This window comes from Phoxinus phoxinus (genome assembly GCF_949152265.1).
Source record: "Phoxinus phoxinus genome assembly, chromosome: 7".
Lineage (NCBI taxonomy): Eukaryota > Metazoa > Chordata > Actinopteri > Cypriniformes > Leuciscidae > Phoxinus > Phoxinus phoxinus.
The window spans coordinates 5,324,201-5,346,700 of record NC_136882.1 but is presented as its reverse complement, the minus strand read 5'-3'; the positions used below and the strand labels follow the sequence as shown (position 1 = coordinate 5,346,700).

General features: G+C 40.9%; 1 protein-coding gene across 1 annotated transcript in view; it reads right to left on the bottom strand.

Moving 5' to 3' along the window:
* The window catches only part of LOC307001495 (dedicator of cytokinesis protein 9), a 146,312-nt gene that overhangs the window by 31,452 nt on the left and 92,360 nt on the right, over positions 1–22,500 (bottom strand). The window contains 26 exon segments of the mRNA XM_079618086.1: positions 323–472; positions 686–810; positions 1,821–1,923; positions 3,898–4,011; positions 4,540–4,718; positions 5,598–5,621; positions 5,624–5,708; positions 5,998–6,008; positions 6,011–6,080; positions 6,509–6,562; positions 6,568–6,639; positions 6,641–6,656; positions 6,780–6,850; positions 10,707–10,829; positions 10,943–11,012; positions 12,028–12,143; positions 14,910–14,996; positions 15,103–15,192; positions 15,978–16,096; positions 16,206–16,329; positions 16,403–16,495; positions 17,173–17,238; positions 18,809–18,996; positions 19,205–19,284; positions 19,453–19,575; positions 22,104–22,186. Coding sequence (XP_079474212.1) covers positions 323–472; positions 686–810; positions 1,821–1,923; positions 3,898–4,011; positions 4,540–4,718; positions 5,598–5,621; positions 5,624–5,708; positions 5,998–6,008; positions 6,011–6,080; positions 6,509–6,562; positions 6,568–6,639; positions 6,641–6,656; positions 6,780–6,850; positions 10,707–10,829; positions 10,943–11,012; positions 12,028–12,143; positions 14,910–14,996; positions 15,103–15,192; positions 15,978–16,096; positions 16,206–16,329; positions 16,403–16,495; positions 17,173–17,238; positions 18,809–18,996; positions 19,205–19,284; positions 19,453–19,575; positions 22,104–22,186 — 2,436 coding nt within the window.

Genomic DNA, 22,500 nt, shown 5'->3' with positions numbered 1-22,500 from the left:
AGGCATCCTGTTACATGCATTGGTATTCCTGTAGGAGCCTCAGTCTCTGCTTACCATGCACAACAAACACAAATGCCTGTGAACTGAGGGTGATGTCTGATCACGTGTCCTTATATTCACAAGTCAAGCTAGCTTTCCAGCGCAGCCCTTAGGAACGAAGCAGACTTGTATCTGAAAAGCTTTGTCCCGTTCAAACTCGGTTCTTAGGCTGGGGGAAAGGAGGATCAGTGAAGCCACACACACACACACTGGGACAGTGCAGGGTGAGAGGTCACATGTGAGCGGTACTAGCAGGGGTCAGAGGTCAGAAGTGATGTAATACTTGAGTAGGGTGTGTGTGTTGCTCAGACGGTGTAGACAGCAGAGAGAAGTCCATGGTCTGGCGTTTGAGACGAGCGGAGAGCGACGTCTCCTCGGAGTCAGTAAAGAAACGCAGAACGCTGGCAGAGTGACGGCGCGTGAAGCCAGCCCGCTGAGAGCAGCAGGAGACACACAACCACAGGTTAGCACACACACACACACACACACACAAACAGAGACACACACGAACAGAGACACACACAACAGAGACACACACAACAGGTTAGTACACACACACACACACACACACACACACACACACACCAAAAACAGTAATGCTCCATTAGTAGTACTGTAGTACTCAGACAGGTCATGTGGGCGGTACCTTGTCGAGGGGGTGTGGCTTGTCAACGCTGCGCTCTGATAGGCCGTTCCCGGAGTCTGTGCTGATGAGGGAGCAGCGCGAGTCCGTGTGCCGTACGGAGCTGATGCTCGGAGTGTGTGGAGACACTGACAAACACAACACACTTCAACACACTGTACACACTGACTCTTCAGGGAGATTCAGCCACACATAACTATGTGAAGTCTGACATACGAAATAACATTATCTAATGCAATGGGACAGTTTAATGAACCTTTAGTATAAAACAATATTGTCAAAATGTATCTTTTTGAGCACAAAATATGAAAAAAAGTAATAAAAAAAAGGGTTGCATGTGTTTTTTGTTGAGTATCATATTTGGTACATCAGGGTTTTGTGACTCATGGTTTGATAGAGTGAGAATATGAAGCTCAGATTTGAGGAGGAAAACACAGTTTAATTTTATTCAGAGGCTCAAATTGAGCCAAAATATGCAATTTGGCGCAGATATTTTTTTATATGATCATAAATCAATGACACTTTTAGCACAGTATAGCAACTACTTACATAAAATCATATAAATATTAGCCATCACTCTATATCTGCCAAAAATATGTCTTAGTAAGATAATATTCAAATGCTTAGTTTTATGATCAAAGCTCTGTAGTTGTTTTTAAAGCATATAATGCAGTGCAATACAATGATGATTAAAATATAAGAAAAATAAACCTTCCTCAAAAGCCTGATGATCATATCTGATCTAATAAATACATTTTAATCTGCTTCAGTCCAGTAAGTGTTCATCTTGAAATATTACTAATAATATCAAAGATATTCTTGCGCTTCCTTGATAAATCCGAGCAGATTTGACACAGAAACACGTGAAGCTCGAGCTGAAGGAGGACGCTTGTACAGCTACACTGAGACTTTGAGACAGAAGAGCTGCAGGAGATTGAGTTTTGATCATTTAGAGGCCTTAGAAATGTGAGTATCAAACACTGTACAGTACAGGCGGCTTCATAGGGCTGACCCTCCAGTACAATTGGTTGTGATTGTGTGATGTTGCACAGCATTTTCAATCTCCAGTGAGGACAATCCAACGAATAGTGTGTGTAAACAGTCCTATAGTGTGTGTTGTGACAGCAGAGGGTCTCACCGGTTCCCGAAATCACCCCGAACACCTCTTTATGCAGGCCGCCGTCCACTGGACTGACCGAGTGTTTGGTGGGTGTCGTCATCATATGATCATCACGGCCGTTCTGAAGCGAAACACAGAGAGGTCAGTGTGAAGAGCCCCACACACACTACAGCAATGCGTACTTCACTATACACTTCTCTGGCATGTGTTTTACTCTGAGAATTACATTTGCAAGAATGAGGAATGTGGAGAAAAATAAGATTTTCTAATAAATATGAATTCAAAGATCAAGATGTATCTTCAATTTAGAAATGTTTTAATGAGTATGTGAAGTTTCAAGTTATTAGGATTTTTTAAATGCTTTTGAAAGAGTCTCTTCTGCTCATCCAGGCTGCAGTTATTAAAGCAAATATACGGTAACAATAGTGAAATATTAACAATTTAAAATATCCGTTTTCTATGTGAATATATAGTAAAGTGTAATTTATTCCTGTGATCAAAGCTGAATGTTTAGCATCATTACTCCAGTCTTCAGTGTCACATGATCCTTCAGAAATCAGTGTAATATGATGATCTGATGCTCAAGAAACATTTATGATTATTATCAATGTTGAAAACAGTCGTGCTGCTTTTTTTTCCAGGATTCTGTGAAACGGCAATCTTTTGTAACATTATAAATGTCTTTACTGTCACTTTTGATCAATTGAATGTGTCCGTGGCTGATGAATAAAAGTATACATTTCTTTCAAAAGAATAATCTACTGTCCACAAACTTTTGAATGCTAGTGTAGATACATGCAACTGGAATATTTATAACTGGAGTTACAGTTAACAAGTCCCCCTGTGGTGAAAATCCAGCTTTTAATGTTGTTTATGTGTCTATGTGGTGTTTTTATTATGCTTTAAGACAAACCATGTGTAAATTCATAAGTGGACAGCATTGCTGAGTATTTTCTGCTTAAAACTGCAGTGAACCAAAGACAGTCTCAAAAACACGGTTTGAAATCGCTGGTGTTTCTGACGTCACACACTACCTTGTAACCAATCAGATCAACGTGTGATCGTCAACCAGTGGATCTCTGAGTGAGTGAGTGAGTGAGTGGAGGCGGGGCTCATTTGCATAATTATAGAGCCGCGTATACTAAATGAGGCAAGCGTGTCCAGTTACATTCAAGCTATTTTAAGGCAAGAATATATTTTTTTTAAGGAAATAACATTTAAATGTGTAATTTTGGTGATCAAAGATAAGTTTTAAGGGATAAAATGATTGCCTACAGGGGGACTTTAAAGCTGCAGTCCGTCGTTTTTCCTCTTTGTCGCCATCTCTGTTCGAAATCTGCAATTGCAGTTATTCGCGGAACTGTGCGTGGGTAGTAAATCGGCATGAAACAGCGCGGATGAACACAATGTATTGAGGAGAACCTGTCGCTGCCGCGTCGCTGTGGAGACTGTACTGTCATCAGCAATCTCAGAGTATACTTTTTGAAAGTGTCAACATTAGAATTTTCATCGGAAAATGTCATCTGAACAAGTAAGTAACATTCACTTTTGTTCTGACCAAATTCGGGGGGTGGGGGAAGCATTGCAGTAGCTATATCATGCTGATTAAATCTAACGATTGCTTATATCACGTCAAAACGTGAAAAATATATTTTTTCTGAAGTCCGAAGTCTTTGGGTTTTACAACTGGTGAATCTCCAGTTGTCACTGGTGATTGTCGCTTTAAACTTTCGGGATCCGCCATACCAAGTGCTAAGCTAAATCTCCACCTCCATCATCCACACGCGCTATAATAGCCGACTAGCCGAGACTCCTTCTCTATGTGTACAGAAGTGACGTAATGACGCAAAGACATGCTCGAAATTCCCGCGGAAATCCACCAGTACCACTAGAATTAAAATCATTATTACAAGCTTACCGTTTTGAATCGAGGTAAGGCAAGCAGATCGTTTTGAACACTGGCTGGTTACGTTTTTTTTCAAAAATTCATTTTTTGATATTTTTAAACCCCAAAAAGTGCCGGACTGCAGCTTTAATAACAGAGAATCAAATGAAAATCTAACTGCATTAAAGCAACACTAGGGGTCAGTCTCACCATGTTAGTCTGGCTGGTGACAGGAGCCGCGTCTCTGACGTTGAGTCTGTGGACGTTTTCCAGCATCAGACTGAACAGAGGAAGATACAGCGTAGCCAAGCGAGCCTGCTGACCCTGAAACACACACACACACACACACACATTTAAAGGTGCATTGTGTAATGTTTAAGAGGCTCTGTTGACAGAAATGCAATATCATATACATAACTATGTTTTCATTGGTGTATAAAGACACAATGAATCGTTATGTTTTTACAACCACAGAATGAGCATTTCTATATACACACACCGCAGGTCCGCTTACATCGACATGTTTCTACAGTGGCCCTGAACGTCACTGTGTTGTTCTTCGAGTAAAGAAGCTAAAGTTAAAGTCAGCGAATAAAACACTGACACAATGATGAACAAGTGACAGTAATATTCGCAATAATATATAGTTTTACTGAATAATTACGTAAACCTAATTTCTTAATTTATCCTTGTAAAGAAACCATTTCTTGACTGGCTACTCTCTGCTGTCTCAGACGACGACATCACTTCCTGTCAGCCACTGTTGGGTGCAATTTGCCACCTCACCACTAGGTGCCGCCAGAAACCCCGCACTGCAGCTTTACCGCCGCACCAGGATGAGAGCCGGCTCACCTTGGAGGAGTAGCGGTCGTCGAAGGCGTGTTTGATCATCAGGTTCTTCAGCACCTGCAGTGCGATCTGACGCACGTCTCTGAACTCCTGCATGGCTCCGCCCACTTCCCTCAGCAACAGCCCCACCAGGAAGTGATGCTTACAGAAGTCATCGGTTAAAGAGTAGTCCAGCTGAAGATCTGACAGAGAAACAGGGCCGGGAATACAACACATCACTCCTGAGCTAGAGACACGGAGAATCGTTTGGCCATTCAGACATCAAATAAATCGTCACTCTCTCTCGTGACCATGATGCATGTGAATGTTTTAAATTAATGTGAATAAGACGAGCTTTTAAAAACACACACGAGTCGTAGTGAGGTCTACTTTTTGGTGACTTTATTCTTCTTCTAGTAAATATAAGAGTCAAATAAAATTTATATATATTATGTATGCATATTAGAGCAGTGCTTTTAGGCTTACATTTGTAAGGTTTAATTATTTATTACCTTTTCATCAGCTTATGAAGCCCTGCAGTTCAAACCCTGCCGTAAAGTAATGTTTAATCAATGAACTCTATTTGTTTTTCTTTAACATTAATCTTTTTAACTCCATGTGATAAACAAGTTCAGGCTAAAAGTTAGTCATCTAAAAGTGGTCTGATTATATTACCTACAATAATTACATATAGTTTTCATCATGTCATTTGTATTCAGTAATGGACTAAATAATTCACCCAGCAACAGCTCTAACTAACATTAACTAACATGTATTTGTATGCATTTATGTTTTACATATTTATGTTTTTATTATTCACATGCATTTATGATTAATGCATTTGTTACAGTAATTATTCATCTTTGTTAACGTTAGCTAATATAAATACAACTGTTCATTGATAGTTCATGTTAGCGCAGGTCCATTAAATAAAATTAAGACATTAACATTAATAAATTCTTTACTAGGAATTTTCATTGTTAGTTTGGGTTTAATAAAGCCACACACAGAGATATCAGCCAGTCAATTCACATTCAACCAATATTGCCCAATCCCTCTGAATATAACGTGTTTCTGATCACCTTGAAAGCGCTGGATTCGACCCTTCCGAACGGCATGGGCAGGTTCAGAGGAACGTAGTGTTCATGATTACAGGCCACCTTCAGAAACTCAAACTTAAACTCATACAGCGTCTGAGAGAGAGAGAGAGGAGAGAGAGAGAGGAGGAGAGAGAGAGGAGAGGAGAGAGAGAGAGAGAGGAGGAGGAGGAGAGAGAGAGAGAGGAGAGAGAGAGAGAGAGAGAGAGATGAGAGGAGAGGAGGAGAGAGAGAGAGAGAGAGAGAGGAGAGAGAGAGAGAGAGAGAGAGAGAGAGGAGAGAGAGAGAGAGAGAGAGGAAGACGTCAGATAGGAAATATTTCTGAGATGAAGATTAGAAAAATAGATTTGCAGTTGTTCATCGTGTGTAAACCGATGTGGATTACTTTGCAGTCTCCGGCATGAAGCAGGTGATGTAGTTGTTGATCTGCTTGAACACGAACCCTCGGTCCATGAAGGTGAAACAGCGCTGGTGAGACAGACCACGCTTGAGTTTATCGACTGATTAATAATTAGACTGAAAAAAATTATAATTCACACACCTTTGTGTCTCAAACTAATGTGCATCTTGTTACTCTGAGAAGGTTAACAGTCCAGTTATCAGGTTAAAGCAGATCCAGGTTCGGTTTACTATAAAGTTGTGAAATCAAACCAAAACTGAGTGCTTTTGTGAGAACCACATTTTGGTTTGTGGTTGATGTGAACCGAATGCAGAGGAAAGCTGCTACTTATGAAGAATATTTAGCTGGAATATCTCACCAATAGTTATATCAGCATCTGCAGTACAGATCAAATCAAGACAAAGGGACATTGTAAATGTATTTCTATCTTCCAGATCTCGAGTCTTGATGACGCCGACAGCAACACAAGAGTGTGTGGAAGCAGACCAGCGCTCACCTTGACGAAGACAGCGAGGCTGAGATTGGCGTTTCGTGTGGCGTCCAGGTTGTCTTGTATTTCTGTGTGATGTGAGGCATCATCATGGTCACCAGTGTCTCCACAGAGTGATAGAAGGACGCTGAGAAACGCTTGGTTCCTCGAAATCCTACAGGGGTCAGAGGTCAGGATCACGAGTTTAGACATACACTAACGAAAAAAAGTTCAGAAATCAACTAGATCTTTATATTTTCAGAAGAGCACATGACAAAACACGTCGACTTGTACTGACCTTGGCCTTGCAGTCTCGATCAGGTACTGAGCCATAGACTTGACTAAGACCTCACAGAAATACCAGGAGTACTAGAGCAGAAAGAACACAGGGTTCATGAGGATCTTCCTTACACAACACCGGAGCCGCCGCTAAATATCGACTGGCGGTTTGAGCCGATAGCCTCGTGGGCGGTGTTTAGAGACGCGGTCGTGATTCTGATTTTGCAACTCACAATTCTGAGATAAAAGTCACAATTGCACGTTATAAAATCAGAATTGAAATAAATAAATCAGAAAGTTAGATACAAATTCGTAATTACCTTTTTATTTTTTTATTCCGTGACGGAAACAAGCTTTCATAGACAAGTAGGCTGTAGAGAAAAGTCTTCGGCCTATACTTGTAACCAACTTTTGAAGGAGATATACTTAAGAGAAGTATAATCAAGTATACTAAGTGTACTTTTCTTTTAGTTGTATTCACTGTTTTGATAGAGTGGCTTATTAAATCCTTTTTCCACACATATTGGCTTCTTTGAGGAAGTACTTTTCAACATATGTTTTACATACTATAATAACAAGTTAGCTTTGGGGTGAAATAGCTTAGAGAAATTATCATTTTTGTGCTATTGACCCACACAGAAACAGAAAAACATTTGCTGATTTTTCTGACAATTCCTCCATGGTGTGAGTAAAACTACGAGCATCATGTTATATTAACTTAAAAACAAGTATACTTTCAGTATAAAAGCTATTCAACATGTTTACTGAGAGTATAAAGCTAGTATACGAACAGTACCTGTAAGTTCAGTTGTAGTATAGTTTCACAGTATAGTTGCAATAGAAAAAAACAAGTAAAGTTTACTACTGTTACACTTAAAGTTAGTGCTGGGTATCGATTCAAATTTCAAGAATCGATTCGATTCCGATTCTCAAGATCTTGAATCGATTATCATTATTCGATTCGATTCGATCCGATCTGATCCGATCTATATTTTTTAAATCAAAAGTTTTAAACTGTTCATGAAGAATCAAGTGTTTGTATTAAATAACATTCACAAACATACATTAATGTTGTACAAATGTATTGTTCACTCAATGTATTGATGTTAGATAAGGCATTAATGTTAATGAATGGTGTCTTAATGTAGTGTTACCAACTAAACAGGAGATAAAACGTGTTTTATTTGACTTGACTGTCCTTTTATTTAATCCAAAACTGCGTTCATATTTAAAAGGCCTTTTAAACTAGATACAACCGCACACGATACCACTTTAGGGGCCGTTCACATATCGCGTTTTATGCGCGTGCAAATTCAGTGAGAAGCACTTCAATGCATCTCAATAGGTCATGTGACAAAAAACAAGCCTGTTACGGCCTTTCCGTAACAACATGGAAAGCTCGGCCGAACAGCTGATGTGATCATAGCTGTACAGGGCGGCTTTTTATTTCTCATCTCAATGAATATATCTAGTAGTAAAGCTAATGCAAGGGCTAGAAATCAATTAATTATTTGATGGCGCGTCGTTAGACATGGGCGTCCGGGGCTACAGCCCCGGATGTTTTTTTTATAGCCTCGGATCTCAAAAAAATTATTTATTGATTTTTTTTTTTTTTTTGAATTTTGTATTTAGGCCCATTTAAAAAAAAATGAACGGGTCTTTTAATCTATCCTTCGGAATCAATCATGTATTAAAGACGATTAAAATGTGTTCAAGCAGATCAAAGTTACTATGGTTAACGTTACAGCATGCTTGTATTTAACGTTATAGTGCGCACAGAGAGAGCCTGAAAGAGCCATCGGTTAACTTAACGTTACATCTTTAGTGCTTGACTGTCATTGTTGTTTGTGGCTTCTGGTGGTAGCTATTATGGACATTAGACACTTTTTAAAAAGTAAAATAAGGAGTCATGATGAACGATACGAGGCGGATGAGAGGCAAGAGTTATACTGGCGCCATTCCCTCATCATTAAGCTCAGGTCGGTGAAGGCTCTTTAGCAAACCCTGGGCTAACTTACCTAGCCCTGTACTCACTGTGGTATTAATGCAGAACATGTATAAAGTACGTGGGACCTTACTATTTCGCCTATAGCTAATCCATTTTGTGAGCCATAGTCCGTTTCTCGTGAAGAATGTAGATGAAGTAGCCTATACAACTGATTTGGCGATTGAAACACGATGTGTAAATTAACGTTATTCCCCTCAGATGGATAGCTAGCGAGATATCAGGGGTCGTATTACAGAAAGGAAGAGTCTAAGATAGGATTTTCCCCAATTGGTATTGCCAAAGCAAATACTAAATAACTTTAGGAATCCTATCTTGCTTCATCCTATCTAATTTTAGGTTAAATCCTAACATCAACTTTTCTGTCTGGAACCGATGTCATTTTTCTCATCTCGCGAGCTAAACGGCTTTTAATCGCTGTTTTGCCTCCGTTTTTTTTTAATGAAACATACACTGAAAATGGAGAATTAACAACAACTCATTCATTGCTTCATTCATCCTATCATTGAACTTCAAGTCAGATGACTATGGTGCATTCACACCGGACGCGAATAGCGCGTCAGGCGCGAGTGCAAAGACGCGTACGCGCGTAAAAAAATCCTGCGGCGCGAATGAGGCGTAGAGCGCGGCAGACGCGAATACGCCTCATGCGCGTCAAGTTCGCGCAAATGGCGCGAATTGAGCGTCTGGCTCGTTAAGCGAGAATGATTTAGTTAGTGCTATTTGTTCATTCATGCGTTTGACGCGAATTCGCGTCTGCCGCTCGAGTTGAGAAATCTGAACTTCTGCGTCAATTCGCGCCGCGTTAACCAATCAGGAGGCTGCTTGCTGCTGTCATGTGGCGAAGTGACACAGTTTATAATGTTATATTATGTTTGGCCTCAATAAATTATTTTGTAATGCCTGGTGTGGTTCTATGCACAACAAAGCAAATCTTTCACATAAAAACTCGATTTTAATATATGAGAGATAGGCTACTCATTTTGTATTGAATGCTATTTATTCCATATATAGCCTATTCTAGATTATATGAAATATTATTATTTGAATAGTTTTATATTCATTTTTTAAAATATGATTTAATATTCATGTAGGCTATTATTTATTTGTGTTTCTGTGAATAGCTGTTACAGTTCTACAAATAAAGCATTCTATATTTTTACCTATCATTTAAAATGCAACAAAAAATGCACCTGAATGCAGGAAATTAAGTGTTTAATGCCCAATGTTTCCTGGGGGAGGTCCCCCAGACCCCCCATTTATATCCTTATTGCTTATTATTATGTGCCTATGCTATGAGTAGAAGAGTTACCAAAAGCGGGGGTGGGTGGGTGGTGGGGACTGGGCTAAGCCCCCAATGTATCAAGACCCTAGCAACGCCCCTGATGATACTTCCTCGTCATCATGGAGAGCGCAGTTTGCACGACTTTGCACCGCTTTCTCCTCTCAACAAGCGCGTGCTTTCCCTTTGCGTCTGCCGTTGCTATGAACCATGAACAGAGGCGCGCCTGGAAAACGAATTTGCACGCGCAAAAAACGCGCTGTGTGAACGATTCATTCCTACTTTCTTGTCAACCAGTGGATTCAGAGAAACCGCATTAGCAGCGCCGCCGGTCGCCGTGTCTCGGTGTGTTTATGGGGAAAATGTAGGCCTGTTATTAAATCGATCCTCTGAGTTACGGATCGATCTTTAGAAATTAATATGAAAATCGATTTAGAATTGGTGAATCGATTTTTTTCAACACAGCACTACTTAAAGTACACCTAAAAGTATACTTTTATGTACTAAAAGTGGGATAGTTTAGTCCTAAGAATTTAATAAACAGTACACTTACAAATACACTATTAGTACGTTGATTTTAATAGACTTACTACATAAAGTATACTTGAACTTTACTAAAAAATGCTTATTTTTTGTCATATTTGATTCAATAGTTGCACCTTCAGGAGTTTGTTGCTGGTGAGGAAATCCGTCGAGGGTTTCAGGATGGTGGTCATGGCTTTTGCCAGTTCCTCATGGACAGTTTTACCGTTGGTTACGTTTGTCTCTGTCTTCAAAACATACTGTACATACACACAACACACAAGAAAACAAGAATGACGAAGATTCAGGGTCACAATCAGGATTATTTGTTTTACATCACAAGAAAAACGTGGCACGTCATGATGCCGCTCACCTTTACATAGGAACGCAAGTGATGCTCCAGACCCTCTTCATGACACTGAGCCACGACATGGATCATCACCCTGACCAGACCAGACCAGACCAGACCAGACCAGACCAGAACAGAGCAAACCAGACCAGACCAGATCAGACCAGAGCAGAGCAGACCAGAGCAGAGCAGACCAGACCAGAGCAAACCAGACCAAAGCAAAGCAAAGCAAACCAGATCAGATCAGACCAGATGAGATCAGACCAGACCAGAACGACACACAAAATGAGTAACGGACCAGGGTTATCATCCTTAACCAACACTACAACTCAAACATTTCTGTTAATCGAAATAAAGCTGAAATAAAATAAAATAAATGAAAAAGTTTAAGCACTAAAACTACTAACTGGAAACAATTAAAAACTAAAACTGAAAAAAACTAAAACTAAAAATCGTATTATCTAAAAAAAAACAATAAAATATATTTACATAAAATGAAAAACACAAGCTAAATGGAAATATTGAGTTGGTAAATAAATTAATTTAAGTTGAAGCACTAACATTACTAACATGAAATAAATAAAAACTAAAACAGAAATAAATTAAACCTAAATTGTATTGTTTAAAAAAAAAACTATAAAAATGACAAAAATACATAACAAAATTACCAAACATTAAACTTAAACTATTATTAAAAACAATTATAGTATTTAAATGGCCTCATTTAATTAAGTGTCTTTAACTACTATGAATTAACATTTAAATGAATCATTTTACACAATGCACTTATTGTCTACATAGATGTTTTTACATTGTACTTGTATTTAAACAATACCTACATGTGATTACAGCTGTAATTCATTTCTGTAATTAAATCTACAAGAACACTGTTGCCCTTCCCTTACCTGACAATCCACCCTTAAATAGACACCACCAAACCTGTGCCAACCTCACCCGTATCCAGCTCAATAGCAGCACAAGTGTTTTACAATACAACAAGAAGTGCATTGTACCTAACTATTAATATTTTTAAATGTAAGTACTTAGAAGCTAAAGACACCTAATATAAAGTGGGACCTAACTGATACTAAAATAACACCGTAACAGACCTGGTGACGTTCACAGCAACATCTTCCAGGCCGGAGGTGGTGAGCACACGAAACAGCTGGTTGAGGATGGTGGGGAGGAACTTCACCATCACATGAGCCTCCATGGCGTGCAGACTCTAATAGAGAGAGGGAACTGTGATCTCGGGACTGAACAAACATCCTCAGGAGGTTACTAATGCAACCCTCGTTCCCTGAAGGAGGGAACGGAGACGTTAATAGTCAGTGACTGACGAATTGGGATCTCGCCTGAGAGCCCAATCACCTTCAAGTGGTAACAATGCACGTTGGCTAGTGAGATTTGCATTGCAAACCGCACCCCCGCTTCCAGGTATATAAGGACTTGCGATACTCGCATCAAGTTTTCGCTGAGGAGCCGAGACGGTGTCCCTGCTGTCAGCGGAGGTACAGGAGTTGTGGCGACTCCAACAGGAAAGCCTTACCATGGAGTTACACATATGGGATCACAACATATGGATAACTAGTCTAGTACAGTAATGGGGCTGACCAACTGGGGAATACACATGAGTATTAGACCTGGCACCATGTCTCCGCCACATCTGACTGCAGAGGATGCTGGAGAAACTCCAACAGGGTTCGCCGTCTGGGGAAATCAACTGAGGAGCAGAATAAGCACTTGCATCACGTCCTTGGAGGGTATTGGCGCTGCAAGTGGGACCCGTGGCTATCTACTTGTAGACAGCGGTTCCACTCTGAGATTATCAAACCTGGCGAATGTGTTGGGTGTGTCGCCCAGCCTGCAGCTCTGCATATGTCTGCCAGAGAGGCTCTGTGTGCCAACGCCCAAGAGGAAGCAACACTATGTGTTGAGTGAGCTCTCCCTCCAGGGGGGCAAGGCTGGTCTCGTTATAGATATGCCAAGAGGGTGGCATCCACTATCTAGTTGGATAACCTCTGTTTAGAGACAGCCTTTCGCTTCTGCTGTCCTCAATAGCAGACAAAGAGCTGTTGCGAAGTCCTGAAACTTTGTGTTGCGAGGTGGGAACTTTGGGCACGTATATCCAGGCCGGGTCTCAGGATCATTTGAGAGTTGGCCGTACCAAATTCCAGGCACGCTTCGTCGACTGAAAACGTTCCCCCACCCTTTTAATAGAAGTGAGCGCAGTCAGGAGTGCTGTCTTAAGCACCTCTCAGAAACCTGACAACCAAGTCGTGTTTCCCTAGAGACTTACCGTTTTACTGCATCGTGATGTGTGTCAATCGCGGCGACATACACTTTCAGGTGGAGGGAGACAGCCTTTGCTCCAACCCATCTTGCAGGAAAGAAAGCACAACATTGATGGGGCATCTACTGGGGTCTTCTCTGCGAGAAGAACACCTATCAACGAAGAGGTTTCACTTCAAAGCGTAGACTTGCCTAGCAGAGGGAGCTCTCACTGAATGGACAGTGTCAAATACCACTGGGGGTAAGTCACTTAAACCCTTTGCGTCCCATCCAGAGACCACACGTGGAGGTTACAGAGATCTGGACAAGGGTGCCAGATGGTACCCAGTCCCTGAGAAAGCAGAGAAAGCGGAATCCACCAGGGAGGGGCTGTCAAGAGGAGCATGAGTCCTGAGAAGTCCAGTTGGGCCAGTAAGGCGCTGGTATTCCTACAGGAGGAGGAGGCCTGTCCAACTGCACTGTAAGGCTTGGCCACGAGAGCAGCCGAGAACTTGGCTGGGTGGCGAGGACGACCACGTCTGGTGGCAACACTTTATGGGCATACCTGCTCTGCAACTGCACGCTCCACCTGTGGGACCTCCACATACCATTTGGCCTCCCGTCATCGAGGGTAGTGAGAGCGGAGGAGGCAGATGAACGGCTTCAGGCAGTAAAAGGTCCCTTCCACGTCTTCGTACCTCCTCATGCACTTCTGGGAAGAAGGGCACTGGAGCGGCAAGCTGCTGTTCAGCGCCACACCCCGAGATACCAATCATCCAGCCACAAAGGTTCGGGACACGAGGGCTGCCCGAGCAAACATGGCCGTCAGTTCTTGATCTGACTCTGACAACGCTACTCTCCCCGAAGGAGGCAACGCAGCCGAATCATCATCTCCAGATGACTCAAACCCGCCCCTCCGATGCGGCAATCAGCATCTGATTATCCGCCAGAGCCCCAAATGAGACGCTGGGACCCCCGTGAGAAGGCCCAGCGATTGCCACCGGAAGCTCCACAGCCTTCCCAGCCCCCCACTGTGATCCTCAGGTCACCCTCTGTATTAACCAATGAGGCCTTCTGTCGGCCACCAGAGGAACCAGATTTGGGAATAGCAGAGGGGACACCCCTTTCGAGGTATCTTAGTCTCTACCTCAACATCGCAAGGGTCATCTTCCCGCAGTGGGCGCAGTACTCATCTAAAAAAACTAACTCAGCGTTCTTCCGGCTCAGACACGCGAGGCAGAGAGAGTAGCTGTCAGACGGGACCAGGGAATGACCGGATCCAGAGGTACACGGGTGGAACGACATCTTGAAAAATATGTAATGTCACACACTTGTGATTTGCTCTTTTCGAGAAATTAGCCCTTTTGTGTTGAAGCGCCCTGGGGAAGCACCAGCCGTGCACACTTAGCAGTAGTGATCTCCGCTGTAACACGCCGTCACACTGGAACTAACTCGATCCGTTGACCACAACGATGATTATAGAGCAGAGAGAAACAACGTTCACTCGACTCCGAAGCGAAAGCTGGATGCGAGTATGGCATGCAAGCCCTTATATACCCGGCATCTGAGGTTCGGTTTGCAATGCAAATCTCACTAGCCAACGTGCATTGGCTCGTTCTGTTACCACTTGAAGGTGATTGGGCTCTCAGGCGAGATCCTAATTCGTCAGTCACTGACGATTAACGTTGAGCGTGACTGACTTATAGGGAAAAGGAAGTACCTTCAGGTATTTGACCAGTTCTCCTCCTGTTTGGCCCGTGGTTTCAATACTCTGGCAGTGATGAAAGAAGTTATGCAGATGTTGATCCTGATGAGAAAACAAGCACCAATCAGGACTAAAAGTAATGAATACATAAGTCCGTTTATGAGTTTGTATGAGACTCTGTGAAGATGTGCAGGTAGACGCTACACACCTGTGTGTATACAGTGGACACCAGCTGAGTGGAGACTTTGAGCAGCGGCCTCCCACCATCCACCCACTTCACCTCCTGACCGGTGTGCTGCTGTAACACACACACACACACATTTTATATACTTTATTTGATTCCACATTACAAGTTAATTTCATTAGGAATCAAATTTTTTGAATAGTCCAACAGATTGAAACAGGTCAGCACATTGCTAAAAGATGGACATTGTTTTAAATTCATGTTCCTCATAATCTTGCATCAGATTAACTTCCCCTCCCTCTAGCAGCGACATCTCTTTTCTTCTCTGATGACGAGGCTCACATAACTTACATGACATCCACCAATAGCAAACCACAACCATCCAATCAATTCCCCATGGACAAAATACATTTTAGAGGTTCAGCTGACAACAAGATTTGGCAGTTGGTTTAGGCTGGTTTTGGTTGGTTTAGGCTGGTTTAGTCTGGTTTTTAGTTACTTCAAGTAGAAATAAGGGTGACAGAAGGCTGCTTATGTACCTGTACACTTCAACGTTGCACACTTTTCTAATTCACCACCAAACTAAATATGATAAAACAATTTTATAAACTGACTTTAAAAAAAAGTAAGGAAAAACAAAAAAAAACAGGCAAAAAAACTAATAGAACAACAAATCAAAACACAACAAAACAAAACAACAACAAAAAAGCAACACAACAAACAACATAACAAAACCCAAGAAAATAAAAGGAAAAAAATGAAACCACAGCAAAAACAAAACAAAAACAAGCAAAACAACAAAATGCAACAAAACAAAAACAAACACAACAAAGCCAAACAGCACAGCAAAAAAAAAAAAAATTCTAACTCAACACAACTCAACAAAACAACAATCTCACCTTGCTGCTGTTGTCCTGCAAGCTCAAGTATCCCGAAGGCAGGTTTGCAGCCACTGGCACCTGTTGCTCATTCATGATCACTCTGCCATCCTTCAGCAGGGGGAGCCACGCGAAACCCACTGCACAACACACACACACACATTGGGTTTAGTTAGTCCTACTGGATAGAGATACTAACTCCCTTTAAATCTTCCACAGTGTGTGTTTTCAGAAGGTTGTGCGTCTCACCTTGCGTCTCCACCTGTTCTCGTCTCTTAGTGCTGGCTTTGCTGTTGCTGTCACAGCTGATGTGATAGAGGGTGAACAGAAGATGGTGTCTGTCCGTCAGCTGAACCGGCAACTCGATTTTAAACTGGACACGCAGAAACGGGCGTTAGAACAGCCAGCACTGAACACACACACACATGCAGAGATGTGAATCTCACCTCCTCATAAAACTCTGGGCTCTGCTGGTGGTGTAAGACGGCAGCGAACGCTTTCTTACAGAACAGAGGCCCTCCTGGACGCCCATATATACACTGACAAAACACAATTACACGCATTACAGTTTTAATGAGTATAACTACACCACCGGTCAAAGTTTGGGGTCGGTGGGATTCGTAAAAGCTTCTACTCAGCAAGGCTGCATTTATTTGATCAAAACACATTAGAAATAGTGAAATATTATTCCAATCTAAATCAGCAGTTTTCTGTGTGAATATATGTTAAAGTGTAATTTATTCCTGTGATCAAAGCTGAATTTTCAGCATCATTACTCCAGTCTTCAGTGTCACATGATCCTTCAGAAATCAGTATAATATGATGATCTGATGATCAAGAAACATTTATGATTATTATCAATGTTGAAAACAGCCGTGCTGCTCAATGTTTTTGTGGAAAATGTGATACATTGATGTTCAGGATTATTTGATGAATAGAAAAAAAAAGTATAAATTGAAATCTTTTGTAACATTATAAAAATGTCTTTACTGTCACTTTTGATTAATTTAATACGGAGCCCCTAAAGGGACATGGGGATGAAAAAAATGCATTCGCTCGCAAAACTTTAGTGTTGACGTCAAACTTTTGAATGGTAGTGTATATAGTGAACGTGTCATATGGCTTGTTGTTAGCATTTTATAGAGCAAATGAAGATCCGTGTGTGTAGTCATAACTCTGGAAAAATCCCTGCAAACATTGAGGTGTGTGACGTTACCTTTAGAGGGAGAGCGTCCTCCTCATCCGAATCTCTGAACTCTACACACAGAGCGATGTTTCTGGCCTAGAAACACAAGAGGAAAACACCTTAGACATTACTGATCTCCATCCCGTCCAACACACTTCTGCTCGGAGAGTCCTGTGTGTTTGGAGGGATTTAAACTATTTATTTTCTCATACTGAGAGAATTAGAAAACCTAATAATTAACTAAATCACAAAATTGTACAACTTTTAATTATTATTTTTTACGTAAAATTTACAATAAACATTTTGCCATTTTTTTAATTCAAAGAAAACAAAATGATAGGGGAATTAGATAACATTCGAAAGCTTAAACTCAAAATACACCCAGTGAAAACCGTTTGAAACTGGACGTTTTACAATGGAAATGGTCCTAAAAAACATTTTAGTGGCTCAATTTTGGTGATATTAACTTCAAATTTGAAACACATCTTCTTTAGACATTTGGCTTTGATTTTCAAGCAATGTTAGAGTCCAAGTTATTTAGTAAAATACATATTTTGTATAAAATAACAAGTTTCAGTACATTTAAAGGATAATTCCGGTATTTAACACCTTGAGTCTATATTGTAGTTTGTTTTGAATGAACAAGAGTGGTGGACAACATTTTTTTTGACGATGGTTCCTCTCTCGAGTTTTTGACTATAAAAGAATTGGCCATGGACCCATTTAACATTGGAGTCAATGGGCATGTCCGAAAATGTCATTAAAACAGCCAATAATGTTCGTTTACAAAACTGTTAAACTCACCGAGTGGTTAGTGGTGTTCGTTGAGGATTATAAACAATATATCGTCGCAATATATGATTACAATCCGTTTATTTTGCTATAGTGGAACTATTTTTTCAGACACTTCACAACCGTGTAACTTCCGCTCAATATTTGAATCTGAAGCGTTAGCACACTCCCGACCACTTGATGGCGATAACCGATGTTTATGTCTCGCGGGACACTCACGGTCACAGTCGAGTTCAACTTCATATTACAAGTAACAATTAATGAAGGTTTTGTTTGTTTATTTGGCTTACTCTCCCGGAGCACAGTTGCTCTGCTCGCTAGCCTTATGAGAAACGGAAGCGAGCAAAAAGACTACATCGACCAAATGTAAACAGCCCCCTTTCCGTTTCCGGTAGCGCATTTATATTAACGAGCACTCAGTCCTTCAACAGAATTCAATGGGATTTTACAAAATGACGAATAAAACACGACAGAAACTGTATTTCGCAACACTTTTTGTTTCTGGAACATCAACTAACATCACTAACCACTCGGTGAGTTGCACAGTTTTGAAAACTAATGTTAAAGGCTGTTTTAATGACATTTTCGGACATGCCCATTGTCAAAAAAATTTTGTCCACCACTCTTGTTCATCCAAAACAAACTACAATATAGACTCAAGGTGTTAAATACCGGAATTATCCTTTAAGTTCAGTTCATTTGCTTTGCAGTAAACTTAAACTTCAATAACTTCGTTACGCTTTTTGAAATTATTTAACTTCTGCACAAATCTGCTGAGTGTCTTCTTTAAAAAAAGACACCATCCTTGGGTCTGTATTTAAGGACTTTCCTCCATAGAAAAGGAAGTCAGAGCCATGGTTTAGCGTTGTTGTACCTTCGTGAAGCTCTTTTGGCTGTCGTATTTGAGATGTCGTGGATACACGTACAGGTGGTTGTTGTAAATAGTGAAAGGCTGAGAGCATTTGGCGATAGATGGCACAAACTCCTCCACCTCAAACATCAGCTTGCCCCGCTCCACACCATCAGTCTGACGGAGAGGAAGATAGGAGGGCGTGACACAATCTGAGAGAGAGAGAGAGAGAGAGAGAGAGAGAGAGAGAGAGAGAGAGAGAGAGAGAGAGAGAGAGAGAGAGAGAGAGAGAGAGAGAGAGAGAAAGAGAGAGAGAGAGAGAGACCAATCCTGATCCAACCAATCCTGATCCAACCCAAACACTGAAAATGTGTCTTTCCCGCTTTCAGAAATGCTTGTGTGCGAGCGTGAAGGTCTTACTAGTCAGATCTGGTGCGACGTTATCAACCGTAACATCCAAATTACCCAGAATCACAGGCAACTTGGCCATCTTTTCTGGCCTGAGAGAAGAGAAAGCACAAAGGAGGGCAAATAAACACGCGTGAGCGCCGAGGAAAGACTATACTGTTCCTAAAACATCAGGACAGAGTAAAAACAACACCGTATCCTGCAGGTCATATTCTACAAACGCGAGTGCTACTATTGGAGCGTATGTCTGTGCGACTGACTTCCTGACGTCGGTCAAGAGTCTGAACATGTCTTCGTTGGAGAGCTTGTTCCCGTCCTGCCGGTAGAGAGCCGAGAATCGAGCGCTCTTGTCCACCGTCCCAGAGGCGTCCTTAAACAGCGGCCTGAGACACACACACACACACACACATGATCAAAGCTCGATAACAGCACACACACATCCTGATCCTGCCCAGCTCATCTTTAACATCCCATCGGAAAGATAAACACGATGGCATGGCATGAAATCTACAACCAACACCCTTTTCCAGAACAAAACACGGGAACAGGAAAAACTGCATTATTGATTCAGCTTTACAGTAATAATGATTTCTCACACACTGAGCAGTTTCGGTCTTTAGCGTGTGATCTCTCACATTTCCCTCTTATTTGTAACTTAACCAGTTAAAGGGACCATCAAAATAAACTGAAACCCAAACTTAATTTCTGAGCAAACTTTTCCATGCAAATAACACTCAATATATAATGTGCCAGATTCACAATATTTACCTGCTGATGAAATTAATATGATTTAATCTCATTATTACTGCTGCCCACAGAAAGCAGGTGATAGATTAGATTTAGTTGAGGGATCGGTTAAAAAATTTTTATGTACATTTTGTATACTTTGTACATATATTTTGGACATTATGTTGTGCAGTTTTCCCTCCCCAAATCAAAGAAAAAACAAGAAATATATATTTTGTAAATTATAGGCAATGAAGTAGAGCTGCACGATTCTGAATAAACTGAGAAACTATTGTTTTGTTTCAAATAGAGATCACGATTCTCCCACAAAACAAACACAAAACTAAACAAACTAACATGTAATTTACTAGAGGTTCTGACAAAATGTGAATTACTGCAATCTATTATAAATGTTTTATTAATCTGAATGAATTATAAAAAAAATATATATATATAATTCAAATACTTCACTTGTTTCATTACTGGATGAATCATCATTTTTGAACGAATCTCTTGAATGAACGATTCAATGACAAACACATGTTTAACAGTCGCCACCTACTGGTGTAATGATGTAATGATACACAAGTTTCTTTTAAAAGATGATTTGCTCTATTTTGATCGCTTCCGTAGACATCAGTTTTTATATCCAAACTATAAACTTTGAATCGTGCAGCATTGCTGTGTTTATTATAAAATATATTTGTCACAATGTTTTCTGAAACGTAACGATAGATTTGTGTAAAACCATTGCTTTCGATCAAGTGTCATGCGCACATTCATGAAAGGAAGTATAAAATATGAGGATCAGTTCGCTTCAGAAGACATGGATTCATCCACTGGGGTCGTATGGGTTACAGCCGTATTCACTTTGTGTGGTTTAACTAACACTATTATGATGTATATTCACACATTTACTTTACATTACAAATGTACTGTACTTTATTTAACTACACTTGTCTACTGAGATTTGGGGGTGGTGGGGATAATGGCCCTCATTTATCAATCTTGCGTCGAAACGGGCGTATATGTTGGCGTAAGATTATGCTTACACTCCTCTCACCGCCTGATTTATGAAGCTGTGCGTACCTTTGAAATTCAGGTGTACGCAATACCTGCCTCTTGATAAATGCGGCGGCTGAAAACGATCGTCATTAGATTAACGCTCCCCTATATATCACGTCTCCGCCTCCCCCACGCCCTCATTTTACGCCATGGACACGCGGAAGACGGCAAAGAGGAGAAACTTCCAGGAAACTTCTCCGGTGGAAATCCAGTTTAAATCGCTGGTTGGTTGAGCAAATTACCTATCACAAACAATGCATTATTTTACAGCACGTGTTTTGAAACTGTTAGCGTTGAATTTCGCATGACGTCACATGTACTGGGGTGTACAATAGTGATGATGATGTGAATAATTGCATGACAATTTGTAATATTCTTCTTATTAGTATTATTATTTTGATTATTAATGACGCTTATTGTTATTTAGAAGAAGAATGTCTTATTATTATTATTATTATTTAAAAGAAGAAGAATGTCATTTTAATTATTTTGTCAGTCTGAATTATTTTTTGGTCATTGAAAGCCTTTCATTCCTGAACCCAGTCCGTGCGCACCTGCTTGGCTTAACTCACAAAAATAAACACTGAAGTTTATAATTTCTATGTTGTTGTTTTGTTTTACAGTGGGTCATAATATATCATATCTTTAGTTTGTCAGTGCGTTTTGTGGTGTTAGGAATTGTTTTTCTGCACATTTCAGCACTAACTCAAAACGTGCGTACATGTACACCACCTCCTGAGCTGGCGTAGGATTTGAGCGTGCCGTACGCCAACGTCCATATTGATAAATCGCAAAGTCACCGTGGTTTTGGTTGTACGCCAGGTGTACGCTGGAAATTTGGTGTACGCACTTTTCATAAATGTGCAATTGTCACAATGTAAACAAATCGAAATGGATAAGATTCGTAATTCCTTTAAATTTTGGGATGAAATATGACACTGCCGTTTATTTTTGTGCAATTCAGTTAGTTAGTTAGTTTAGAGTTTGACAAGGCAGGATATTGAAGTGGGTGTAGTCAGATTGAGTTTTACAGTGATGCTGTTCAGTCCCAGTGAATCTACACATGTCTGCAGCATCAGAGTGTGTGAGTTTCCAGAGGTCACATGTCAGTGTGTCTCACCTGGCGGCCCATGCGAAGGGCATCCGGTACTGACCCAGCCGACCGCAGGCCATCTTAGCGTTCTTCAGCACCTTCTGAGCGGCCTGAGGAGAGAGATCCACATCACGGTAGAGTTGGAGGAATGCAGATCTGTAATCAGGTTTGTCTAAAGCGCTTCATGGTATTTATGTGGTTATAACACCCAGCATGACGGAGTCTCTGTATCCGAGAGCTTTACAAACACTTGCCAACATCTGCTTTATACACATGTCTTGACTTTTTCCAGAGGGATAAGAGACTCACTCACTCACTCACTCACTCACTCACCCACTCACTCACTCACTCACTCACTCACTCACTCACCCACTCACTCACTCACTCACTCACTCACTCACTCACTCACTCACACACACACACT